At 46.3% G+C, this 13385-nt stretch overlaps 1 protein-coding gene across 3 annotated transcripts in view; it reads right to left on the bottom strand.

Annotated features, from left to right (window-relative positions):
- Positions 1-1519: 1519 nt before the first annotated feature.
- The window catches only part of ALMS1 (ALMS1 centrosome and basal body associated protein), a 73949-nt gene continuing 62083 nt past the window's right edge, over positions 1520-13385 (bottom strand). For all 3 annotated transcript variants that reach the window (XM_028744302.2, XM_077933716.1, XM_077933715.1), the window contains exons 17-19: positions 12932-12995; positions 7548-7647; positions 1520-2031 (exon numbers count right to left, since the gene is read on the bottom strand). In XM_028744302.2, coding sequence (XP_028600135.2) covers positions 1987-2031; positions 7548-7647; positions 12932-12995 — 209 coding nt within the window. In that variant the 3' untranslated portion in view covers positions 1520-1986. The remainder of the gene's footprint in view (positions 2032-7547; positions 7648-12931; positions 12996-13385) is intronic.

Genomic DNA, 13385 nt, shown 5'->3' with positions numbered 1-13385 from the left:
GAAAAGAGGAAGGGTATCTTTTTATATGCTACGGCGGCAGCAAGAGTTCTTATTGTGGCAAAATGGAAGAGTAATGAAATCCCCTCTATACAAGATTGGATCCAAAAGCTGACAGAATATGCTGAATTAGACGGTCTATCAGAAAAAATAAAGAATAAATCAAAACAGGAATTTGTCTCAAAATGGGAGGTTTTCAAAGAATATTTGAAACATATAGTAGTTTAAATTCTGTTGCAGCATTCAAGGAACTTCAGTAATAGTTGCAAGGTAGAAATAAGAAATTAGATATATTAAGAAAAAGTTTAATTATGATAAAAGTGTGTATTGGCAATAAGTAATATGAACTCGAAATATGGAATAGATGGGAGGTTGGGTCTTTAGACCAATTTATGTTTTATTGTTTGTTAAGAAAATTATGTGTCTATGGTTATTCCTGTGTGTAATTTGGTATTTGTGTTTTTTCATTTTTTTTCTTGCTTTATCAATAAAAAAGAAAGAAAAAAAGAAACCAGAAATCTCTTTCCCCTGCCTCCCACATGGAGCTGGCTGGTTGGCATCCGCCTGCATCAAGAGACAACGGAGTGCGCCTTCGGGGGTGAAGTCAAACTGCTGTGTTAGCAGCACCAAAGTGACCTCCCTGAGGGGCAAGCCTGGAGGTCCTGGGCTGCCCAGTTGACAAGACCTCTCTCTCGGCCTCACTGATGGGGTCCACAGGAAAGCAGAGCAAGATGCCTGGCACCAGCCTGGCGGTAGGAGCTGCCAGAAGGAGGTGTACCAGGCGCCGTCCAACTTTCTTAGGGACCCCACTTATGTTGGGCTTAGCTCTTTTTTTTTTGTTAGAGCATTTATTAATTTTCCAATAAAAAACATCCAATTAACATATCAAATCATAATCCAATAAAAAAAATAAATTAAATTAAAAAAAAGATCAAATTGTCTTCCGAATTGTAATTTTGATTTTACGGCTTCCCACAGTCTGAACCTCGAAGCATATCCAAATCTCAGTCCTGCCTCTCATCATGCAGGGCTTAACCCTTAATCTGTTCTCCTTCCAAAGATATCCCGCAAGGCAGCGGAGGTTGAGGTTCAGAGTCTTCCTTCTCCTAGATGGGCTCCCTTCCCTGGCTGACAAGCCTCACCTGCCTCCCTCTACAACATGGGCAGAAACTCCCTTCTTAACCATCAGACCCACTATTGGTCTCATCTGCTCAAACTACAGAAGCCTGTCTTCATACAGGGGAAGCCCCTGACTCACAGAGGGTTTGAGACCCATCAGCTCCCATCACCTGCTTTTGCCGGCCAGTCGAAGCCGTTCCCTAGGTGTGGCTGCTGCCGCCTGCTGGCAGTTTCTAGGAGCCACAGGTGAGAGCTGAGTGCAGAGTGGGGACCAAAGGTCAACAGACTACCCCAGAAGGAGCATGACATGTGCCCCGCCAGAAGTACTACCCCTCTCCTAACACCCTGTATACCCTCACATGGAGCCACGCCAAAAGAAAACGAGAAGTAGAAGTACTGGAAGTCAGAGTCTTCAGATATTTAATTTTTTCAGTAGTAGAAAAACAAAGATACAGGGGAGCAACTCAACTATAAAAAAGTACAAAACACCCCAAAATTCAAGTATCAAATAAATAAACACACACACACACATATACAAACAAACAAAACCCACTGATTGCATTGTTCTGATAAATTAATTCTAAGATACTATGATCTCGGAGAGTAAATGCACACTACTAAAAGTCAATTATTTATCGAAAACCTGTTTTTAATCCTTGTGAGATTCAAAATATGTAGAAGCAGTCAGATTATGCTAGGAAGGACACCTCAAAATACTAATTAACATTAATGAAACCTCTTTTGCATAATTGGAAAACCACCCGAGTAATCTGTTCACACACTTTTCATCTCAAACAGGGAAGGTGGTGAAATATTCAGTAGGTGTGATAGGTTTTATTGAAATAAAAGGTTGCTTGCTTGTTTTCGACATCACTCCCAAGGTACTTTTCTTCCCAAAATATGGTTGGTGACTTTCTGCAGAGAAAGAAAACGAGAAATCTGTTAGCCTTATCATCACTGCGATGCCATAATGATACCCATGCAGAGAAGGGCAAACCTCCTACTGTCATCAAGCATCCCTCCACTGCCCATCCATCCTGTGCCGTGGAAACGGAAGCCTTGAGAGGACGGTAAAGTGCTGAAAAAAGGTGTAGCACAGGAAATAATAGTAATAATAATAATTTATTATTTGTACCCCTCCCATCTCGCTGGGTTTCCCCAGCCACTCTGGGCGGCTTCCACAGAAATAATACACTAAAATGTCACACATTAAAAACTTCCCTGAACAGGGCTGCCTTAAGATGTCTTCTAAATGTCAGGTAGTTGTTTATCACTTTGACATCTGATGGGAGGGCGTTCCACAGGGAGGGCGCCACTACCGAGAAGGCCCTCTGCCTGGTTCCCTGTAGCTTTGCTTCTCGCAATGAGGGAACCACCAGAAGGCCCTCGGCGCTGGACCTCAGCGTCCGGGCAGAACGATGGGGGTGGAGATGCTCCTTCAGGTATACTGGGCCGAGGCCGTTTAGGGCTTTAAAGGTCAACACCAACACTTTGAATTGTGCTTGGAAACGTACTGGGAGCCAATGTAGGTCTTTCAGGACTGGTGTTATATAGTCTCGGCGGCCAATCCCAGTCACCAGTCTAGCTGCCGCATTCTGGATTAGTTGTAGTTTCCGGGTCACCTTCAAAGGTAGCCCCACGTAGAGCGCATTGCAGTAGTCCAAGCGGGAGATAACTAGAGCATGCACCACTCTGGTGAGACAGTCCGCGGGCAGGTAGGGTCTCAGCCTGCGTACCAGGTGGAGTTGGTAGATGTGGTGACAAGAGCCTGGCTTCCGGTTCAGTCCAAAAGCCCTTCTAGCCCAGAATCCTGCTCTCACAGCAGCTAACTAGATGTCTATGGGAAGGCCTGCAAGTAGGACCTACAAGCAACAACACTCTCCCAATTGTGATTGCTGTGATGGCCTGGGATTTCAACACGGATGCTGAACCTGAGGGATCCCAGCCTGCACAGGAGTCCCCGCCTCCAGAACCAGCTGAGCCGGGGCTGGGGCATGAGCCTGAAGGGTCCTCACCTGTGCTGGATCCTCAGGTGCAGGCATCAGCTGAGTCTGCTCTGGCTCCTGAGGTGATGGAAGAGGACCCATTGCCTGCAGGTGCTCCACTCTCAGCCCCGTCAGGGGAAGAGGAGGTTGTCTCTGGGTCCGGTAACCCTCCAGCCTCTCCTGAGCTGCAGAGGCTCAGGGCAGAGAGGTAGAGGGAACTAAGCTCCCGCAGGAGGAGTGCTCGCCTCCAACCCAGGAGAGGCGAGTCACCAGAGGATCGGGGCCGCCCTATGCCTCGGGGCAGATAAAAGCCAGCCAGCCCCGGCCCCAAGTTGCGGGAGCAACATTGTTGGTCGCTAGTTCCTGTGTGAACCCTGTCCTGCTTTCCGGCCGGAGCTCCTGACCCGCCCTGGCTCCCTGCTTGCAAGCCTGTTCCTGACTTCACCCGACTCCCTGCCGTGCACCCGGCTTCAGCTACTATGGACTGCCTCCCTGTTGCACCTTTGACCACGGACCGGACTTGGACCTAGCCTCTTGGGTAACCCATGGGACCGGCACAATTCCCAACAAATTGTATACTGCCTCTGACAGCATGGACAGCTAGCTTTTGGAGAAATTATCAAAGCAGTTAAAACACAGTAAACAAAAAAGGCCAGGGTCCAAAGAGGTGTTTTGGCTTGTGCTGCCCTAGAAGAATTTGGTTTTTTTAAAAGCTATGAATTGCTGGCCCTCATTGCCACGGTGGGAGGCTGCAGGCTTTGCATCTGTGGCCATTTCATTATGTTTACTGCAGTGCCGCCCTGTGGCGAAAAGTCAAATTCACAACTATATTTCCCCCCTGTTTTTCCAACTTTGGTGGTTTACCATGGCTTGCTGAAACAGAATCTTTTTTTGGTGGTGTAAAAAACAACAACAACAGTGCTGCAAAAATGCCTGCTTGATGTTAACATGCAGGGAGTCACCTACCACATTAAAAGACTGATTCCTTGCAAATGTCGGTTCTTAACGAGACGTTCTTATGCCACTTTACTTTAAACGCATGTTAAAATACAGGCTTGGGGAGGGGGCTCTGTTGATAAAGACTGGTCTTTTTTTATTTACAAAATTCACAGCATTGTTCTGGTGGGTGTAACTCCACTGGATATAGAATATTTTAGTCCAGGGCGCACACCTGGTCAGGATTTAGTAATGACTTGATTTAGAGCTTCACCTGCACTCTGTTGTGTTCATTGGGCTTCTGGCTTGTGGGAGGACTTCACATGCAATGGGAAGAAGCCCATGGGCTTTCCCTAATGTTATATTGCAAACCGCCCTGTGATTATCTTGTAAACTGCCTTGTGATCACTGGACAAAGGGCGGCACCAAAATTTATAAATTAATTAGTAATTAAATATTCACAGCACTCTTACATAATGACCTCCATTCTCCCTCCCAAAACCAAACACACACACACACAAACAAGCAAACAGCAAGGAAAGTTCAATCAGTTCTGCTTTGACATTCTTCCCAGTCCACTCCCTGTGCCAGCAGCAGAGGCAAGAAGGTCAACAATGCCTTTTTTATTTTGTTTGTATTAAATCGCAGTGCAAAACTTGCATTTATGGGGGCCCATAACGTGATTTCATAAAAGTGAGGGATTGCCAGCTACCGAGGTGCTTATGACGAGCATTTATGGACCTTTTCTGCGTTGCAAATTGCATTTTATGTACGGAAAAGTTAACATGCAGCCGCTTTGCTGAATGGATCATTAAATCCCGGGCCGTGAGAAAAGCTTCCTCCAGGAACCTTGTCCCTACAAGATCCGTTATGGCTTCTTACCCTCCGAGCTACTTTAGGAATCTACTTGGGTGGAGAAAATGGGGTATCAAATGCCGTCAATGCAAACCTATAGGGCAGGTTTCTGTGGGGGGTTCTGTGGATGCTGTTGTGCTCCAATTCCCATTGGCCCAGCAGCCAGCATGGCCCATGGACAGAGATGAAGGAAACTGTAATCTAATGACAACTGGGGGCCCCTGTAGCTTGACACCCCCTGATATAAGAGATCCCAACCCTGCCCCTCCGTTTTTTTATTTTTAAAATAAATATTCTAACTTCCCTGGCTTTTTTCTGGCCCGTGTAGGACCAGTCTGGTGGTCACCAATGCAGCCTTGGTGAAGACTTGACGTTTTCATCCCCCAAAAAGTTTTTGATTTCAGTTTCCACTGAAATGAGGCTGCATTTTAATGTTTTTATGTTGTATTTTAATCTTGTTTTTTAAGCTGTATTTCAATGAATTGTTTTTATATTGGGTGTTAGCTGCCCTGAGCCTGGTCTTGGCTGGGGAGGGCGGGGTATAAATAAAATTATTTATTATTATTATTATTAGTATTAGTATTTTCTATTTAAAGCCTGGAAAGGCTGCAGGATTAGCATGCTGAAGGTCTCCGGTTCAATCTCTGATGACTTCAGTTAAAAGGTAGTAGGATGGGGTGGGGGGGGGGAGAGAACCTCTGCCCCCAAGCTCTTAGCAGAGCCACCACTTGCCAGAGAAGAGTGGACTAGGTGGACCAATGTCCACATTCCTTGTACTGCAGCTTCAAATGTTTAAAGCGAAAGATGTCATTCAGTGGTAGAGCACATGTTATAAGAACTACCGTATTTTTTGCTCTATAAGACTCACTTTTTCCCTCCTAAAAAGTAAGGGGAAATGTGTGTGCGTCTTATGGAGCGAATGCAGGCTGCGCAGCTATCCCAGAAGCCAGAACAGCAAGAGGGATCGCTGCTTTCACTGCACAGCGATCCCTCTTGCTGCTCTGGCTTCTGGGATTCAGAATATTTTTTTCCTTGTTTTCCTCCTCCAAAAACTAGGTGCGTCTTGTGGTCTGGTGCGTCTTATAGAGCGAAAAATACGGTAGGTTCAATCCCAGAATCGTTCAAAGGGTTTTAGGTAGGAGAGTCAGAAAAGGCTTCAGCTGGGGATCTTAAAGAGAGCTGTTGCCGGTCAGAGTAGATGGCACTGGTAAAGGACCCCTGGATGGTTAAGTCCAATGAAAGGCGACTATGAGGTTGGGGTGCTCCTTTGCTTTCAGGCCGAGGGAGCCGGCGTTTGTCCACAGACAGCTTTCCGGGTCATGTGGCCAGCAGGACTAAAGCACTTCTGGCGCAACGGAACACCATGACGGAAACCAGAGCTCGCGGAAACACCGTTTACCTTCCCGCCACAGCAGTACCTATTTATTTATTCGCACTGGTGTGCTTTCAAACTGCTAGGTTGGCAGGAGCAGGGACAGAGCAACAGGAGCTCACCCCATCGCGGGGATTCGAACCGCCGACTTTCTGATTGGCAAGCCCTAGGCTCTGTGGTTTAACCCACAGCACCACCTGCGTCCCTTTATACAGATGGCACTGACAACCGGTTCAACTCAGGAGGCAGCAATGGCACATGTTCATGTGCAGAAGCCAGGCGTTCCTGATTGCATTGGCGCATGGCAGCAGCATACCTGGGCAGTTTCCCTCGCTCTGCCCCTCCCAGGCAACATCACCTTTTAAATGAGTGCTTGTTTTGTTGACCCGGGCGGTATATGGAGGGTTGAAAAGTGTGGTCGCCGGGGATAAATCAGGGCATTGCAAGAGAGCCTCTTGTCTGCCAAAACTCCCGTTTCCCCACTGAAAAACTGAATCAGGTGAAGTCTGAACATAAGAAGAGCCTGTGGCCCATTTGGATCTCACAGTGGCCCCCAGAACAAGAGCACTCTTCCTTCCAACAAATTTGCTGTGGCTGCTTTTGGCGTCTCTACAGATTGTAGGGACTGGGGCAGGGGGAAGGTCTTCATATTTGATGCATGGAGCTAATCTGGGCAGCAAGCCAAGTACCGTATTTTTCGCTCTATAAGACGCACCAACCATAAGACACACCTAGTTTTTGGAGGAGGAAAACAAGAAAAAATAATATTCTGAATCTCAGAAGCCAGAACAGCAAGAGGGATCGCTGCGCAGCTATTCTGGCTCCTGGGATAGCTGCGCAGCCTGTATTCACTCCATAAGACGCACACACATTTCCCCTTACTTTTTGGGAGGGGAAAAGTGAGTCTTATAGAGCAAAAAATACGGTACTTTAGATGGAAACTGAAGGAAACATTTCATTGTGACCATCTGATCACTGGGGAAATTCTGTTTATCCCAATGCAATGAACTTCCTTAACTCTCTTGCTCTCCAAAGGACACTCAGAGAAGACTGGGCTGTTGTGGAAGCAAGTGGGGGCTGGGAGAAAGTATCTCAGCACTACAATGAGTTACTATGACTTTAATGAATTGTATTAATTGACTTGCAGCTGTTGTTTGCTTTATTTATATGCTACTGCGTTTGATTGTTGTTTTAATTCTACCGTGATTACTGCGTGCCGCTTTGAGCTCGACATTAGCCGTTGGGAAAGCAGTACAAGTATTAAACCAAATCAAGGCACCTACCATTTTATAAAGCTGAGCCTTCAAACGATTTGTAGAATAGTCGGATTTTCTCTTTTCTTCTTCCCGTCTTTTTCGCACCTCAGGCAGCTGCTCATAGATGCTAAGAGAGCAGAAATAAAATGAAGGGATTACTCTAAAGAAATCAGTCCCAAATGAATCAGCCATTGCCTTGCTGAGTGAGTGCAGGGTTATATGGAGAAGAAAGAGGGAGCTTAAAAGAGCCAAGGTAATCTCTTTGGTACTCGGGTCCGAAACACAGACCTGACCTGCTGGATCTCGGGTGATCTGCTGAAGCCTAAAATTGATTAAAAGACTCTTTTGAGCCTGACTGCTCTTCTTTCAGTTACTCCCTTTGGCCAGCGCCAGGCTGAAAGCTTTTCTGACAAATCCCAGTTTCAGGATCTGCTGTGGGCTCAATTTGCAACAACTGACCTCTCTCAGTTGCGGTTTTCCAACTGATCAGGCTTGCTAGCCCTCACAGAGACGGCCCCAGACCATTCTACAGAATTCCTTATTTGGCTCATTTACTGTAAAATAAGCACCAGAAATCAGGGCTGTAACAGGACTGAAACCTGGATTTACAGGATTTCTGGCTGGGGACTGGACCTGAACTGCCATCCTCCACCCACAAAAGCTGAACATTTCAAAGAGTGTTGGTTTTTAATCAGGATGGGCAAGGTTCCTAAGCCCATGGACCTGTTGGGATGCGTCCGGGGAGACAGGGGCATTTGGCAGCCCCCCAGCTGTCTCCAGCCACCGGCGGCAGCTGGGTGAACTCCGGTTCCCGGAACAGCATCAATCAGCGACTCGAGCCTCTGATAAGAGCGTGCTCAGCTTCTGAACATATCAGCAGAGTGAATAAATCTTCACAACAGAAGTAGCGGACAGAGACATGTGTAAGCATTATTTACAGGTGTTTATTCAGCATAAAGGTAAAGGGACCCCTGATCATTAGGTCCAGTCGTGGCCAACTCTGAGGTTGCGGCGCTCATCTCGCTTTATAGGCCGAGGGAGCCGGCGTACAGCTTCCGGGTCATGTGGCCAGCATGACTAAGCCGCTTCTGGCAAACCAGAGCAGTGCACGGAAACGCCGTTTATCTCCCCACCGGAGCGGTACCTATTTACCTACTTGCACTTTGACATGCTTTCGAACTGCTAGGTTGGCAGGAGCAGGGACCGAGCAATGGGAGCTCACCCTGCTGCGGGGATTCGAACCACCGACCTTCTGATCGGCAAGTCCTAGGCTCAGTGGTTTGACCCACAGTGCCACCTGTGTCCCTATTCAGCATAGTTCAGGAACAAAGGAAAAACATGTCTGCTTCCCTTCGTGTCCAGCAAAACAGCAGTGTAGGCAAAAGCAATATACAAACGCAAGTTCCCAGCAGAACTGTGCTGGAAGTAAACAGGCATGTGACACACAACAGGCATGCTTGTTCCTTTTAAGGTGGAAAGGAACTATATCCTAACAGGGCCCCTTAAAGACAGATGACAGCTACGGTTGTTTCTCGGGGCTGTAGCAACAGCCAGGATCCCAGCTGTTAGAGGAGAGCTGTTAGCAGCTGTCCAGTGGGAGCCAGGAGTCAGCAGTCAAGGTGGAAGGCAGACCTGGGAGGACAGCCAAGGAGTCAAAGCTAGGAAAGGCTTACTGTTGCCTAGACTAATTCCCAGCCTTTCCCAGAAAGCTTTTATAGTTTGTCCTAGTGAGAAGATGCTCTAAGTCAGAGAGAGCCCTAGTGGTTCATCGCACAGGACAGATGTGCAGAGAGAGCTGTGCTTCAAGCTCCGACATCGCCCAAGAGAAAGGAGTGACGGCAAAGAACCTGGTAAAGATTGCAGGAAAAGCAAAATGATGGTTGAACGGTTGCAGAAGCAGAATAAAGAGTAATTACGCTTACGCAGGAGAACGGCTGTGAATCACTCCCAGCGCATTCCTTAAAATACACCCCCCGATTCCCAGCTCCAAAAATGAAGTATCTATCAAATCCCCTTTAGCAGTTAAAGGAATGAGCTTGTTAGAAAGAAAGAAGAGTTATCTGCTTGAACATTCCCTGGGGGGGATCTGATAAATATTGCAGAGAAGAGTAAAACAAACAGCTCATTTGGAATAAAGACAGGATGTGTCCCTCGGTGATTACATTCTCTGTCCCCACAATCCAGTAACCCGATCATCTGTCTGATCCCTCCCTCCTTTGCACATAATACATATTTGGAAAACTGCCATTAATAAACAAAGTCAAAGCCAGTTTACTGCTGAACAGAAGATCAGGCTTTACAACATACCATAAACAAATCCCTATTCTTTAGGCATTAAAATACCCTGGCTAAAAATGTATGTATAGCCAAAGCTGGAAAGATTTCTGTTCCTGTAACTCTTGTTCCCACAGGAGAGATATCCAGAGATGGCCTAACTGCAGAACAAGGCAAGATGTGTGCCCCAGGGAGATAATTTAGGGTACCATTGAAGATTAAGAGACAGGTCTTACCTTGTGATGAGGTGAGAATATTCTCCGGAAAATATTCTTGAGAATGAGAATATTCTCGAGAATATTCTCTGCTAGAAAATTCTCTGGAGAATATTCTCCACAAACTGTAAATTCTAATGTAAGAACCAGTTTTACAACCCACATTTTAAAAAAAGCTAGTAAATAATACGTCAAGCTGCGATATTGCCAGGGTAAGAAATGAATAATGTTTGAGAAGTCAATATAAATTTATAAACATTTGAGACTTGTTACTTAAAGCCTATTTTTTAAATAATTTTTTTTCTTATGACAATTTATCACTTATAATACGTTGTGTGACTTGTCTAAGCAGATAGTAATTTGCATTTCTGATGTTATGAAACTTGTCATTACTGATTATTTGTGTTTTATTTTCTGGAAATAATAGCCTTTGTTTTAAACTTTATATTGATTTTATTAGAGTTGCACTGAACATACTGTACCATGTAGATATGCTTATTAAAAGAACATACTCAAGTAGTGGACCTGAGGTTTTTTTTATATATTCCTTTTACTTTAAAAGCTACATTTCATACATACACAACATAATTAGAATTCAAAGTTGATGGTAAATATACGGGTTAGTGGCAGGCTTAGTGATTAACCCGAGTCATTCACGTTGAATTTTCAATTTCAAGTTTGGTGCAAAAAGATCAAAGAATGTGAATTCACTGCATTACCCCATTGAATAAAAGTATCTGTACAGTTTTTGGTTGCCATCTGAACAAGTTTACCCATGAATAAATATGTGTATTAACTAATTATATCATTTTCAATGCATTAAAATGAATATTCTCCTAATTTAAATGAAAATTCGCTAATATTCTCATTAATCAAGTATATTCTCGAGAATATTCTCCAAAAGATTATTCTCGAGAATTTAACATCACTAGTCTTACCCGCGGTGCACAAGGTACCCCTGCCCGTACGGGCCAGTCGTGTCCGACTCTGGGGTTGTGCGCCCATCTCGCTTAAGAGGCCGGGGGCCAGCGCTGTCCGGAGACACTTCCGGGTTACGTGGCCAGCGTGACGAAGCTGCTCTGGTGAGCCAGCACCAGCGCAGCACACGGAAACGCTGTTTACCTTCCCGCTATAAAGCGGTACCTATTTATCTACTTGCACTTAGGGGTGCTTTCGAACTGCTAGGTGGGCAGGAGCTGGGACCGAAAGACGGGAGCTCACCCCGCCACGGGGATTTGAACCACCGACCATGCGATCGGCAAGCCCTAGGCGCTGAGGTTTTACCCACAGCGCCACCCGCGTCCCTTCCCGTGGTGCAGAATCCAGCAGAAAGGTGTTTTACACCTTTCAAGATAGCCTGTGAGCAGCTCTAATTGACTAAGCCAAAGGCCCATCTAGGCCAGTGGGCAAAGAGATGCCTCTGGGAACCCCACAAACAGGACCCCAGCACAGCAGCACTCTTCCAACATGCGATTTCTAGCAACTGGTATTCAGAAGCACCCTGCCTCCAACAGTGGAGCTAAACCAGGCAAAGGGAAACCCGGCCCTCCAGATATTTTGGGACTACAACTCCCATCATCCCTAGCTAATAATAATAATAATAATAATAATAATAATAATAATAATAATAATTTATTGTTTATACCCCGCGCATCTGGCTGAGTTTTCCCAGGCACTCTGGGCGGCTCCCAATCAAATGTTAAAAACAGTACAGCATTAGATATTAAAAACTTCCCTGAACTGGGCTGCCTTCAGATGTCTTTTAAAGATAGGATAGCTGCTTATTTCCTTCACATCTCAAGGGTGTTCCAGAGGGCGGGTGCCACTACCAAGAAGGCCCTCTGTCTGGTTCCCTGTAACCTCGCTTCTTGCAATGAGGGAACCGCCAGAAGGCCCTCGGTGCTGGATCTCAGTGTCCGGGCTGAACGATGGAGGTGGAGACGCTCCTTCAGGTTTACAGGACCGAGGCCGTTTAGGGCTTTAAAGGTCAGCACCAACACTTTGAATTGTGCTCGGAAACGTACTGGGACCAGTGGTCAGGGATGATGGGAATTGTAGTCTCAAAACATATGGAGGGCCGAGTTTGCCTATGCCTGAGCTAAACCGTGGCCACGGTGGCTAGCAGCCATAGTCAGTCTTATTGTCCATGAATTTGTCTAATCCATCCAAGTTGGTGGCCATTGATAATTCTTGAGGGAGGTCAAACTCATGCTGGTAGCTTCGAGAACACTGTCCAACCACCTCGTCCTCAGTCGTCCCCTTCTCCTTGCGCCCTCCATCTTTCCCAGCATCAGGGTCTTTTCCAGGGAGTCTTCTCTTCTCATGAGGTGGCCCAAGTCTTGGAGCCTCAGCTTCAGGATCTGTCCTTCCAGTGAGCACCCAGGGCTGATTTCCTTCAGAATGGATCGGTTTGATCTTCTTGCAGTCCATGGGACTCTCAAGAGTCTCCTCCAGCACCAGAATTCAAAAGCATCAATTCTTCGGCGATCAGCCTTCTTTATGGTCCAGCTCTCACTTCCATACATCACTAATCCTTTGGTATCAATCAGCAAATTTGTCTACTATACTGCTTACTCATAACACTTCCCCAAGACCCTCCTTTTCCATCACAGCGAGGGAGCTGTCATCCTGGGAGTGGGATGTAGCTCTCATGAACCCAAAGGCCCTATCCATCAACCTCTCTGCCTCTTTTAACTTCTCCAGGCCAGCCACTTTCACCTCCAGGGAATGACATTTCTGCTGGGTTGTGCCCCACGTAAATTAGGGGTGGAGAAATTATGTGCTTTGGATTTTCAGGCCCCAATATCTACAGCCAATCTTGTGCCTTGTTCATTTTCTAACTCGTGTTAGAAAATAAATATATGAGGTTTATCCATATGCAAAAATATAACAGGGTTGTCCTCCAATCAAAAGCAGCCTTACCGTTTTGATCTCTGAACCATTTCATTCTTGGAAATTGCTCTTCTCTTCTGCATAGCCCTGTAGTCTAAACAAAGCAGGAAAAATGATGAGTACAGCACAATTCAAAACGTTAATGCGCCAGACAACTGATCTCATCCTCCAAGATGCTGTGCCAAGATAGAAGCTCGTAAGATCTGGTGATGCTAAGAGTGGGCCATGGGAGAGACATCAGTCCTCAGAAACACGGTCTTGTGAAGGTTCAGCAAGGTTTACCTCACCTGGGCTGGTTCACTCCTGCAGAGATCGCTCCGTGGGCTGGATTGCGTCTGCGCAGACGCAATTTCCGGCACCGCGGAAGCAAGTCCCCGCTCTGCGCTGTTTTAGCGCAGTGCGCGGGGACTCGCCGAGTGGGCAGCTCAGTTCGGGGGTGGCTTGTGGGCTGTTTAAATGACCCCCATGGGGTGCTTGTGGCCCA

This window comes from Podarcis muralis, chromosome 9 (assembly GCF_964188315.1).
Source record: "Podarcis muralis chromosome 9, rPodMur119.hap1.1, whole genome shotgun sequence".
NCBI classification, from domain to species: domain Eukaryota; kingdom Metazoa; phylum Chordata; class Lepidosauria; order Squamata; family Lacertidae; genus Podarcis; species Podarcis muralis.
This window is presented reverse-complemented; position numbering and strand designations above follow the sequence as displayed.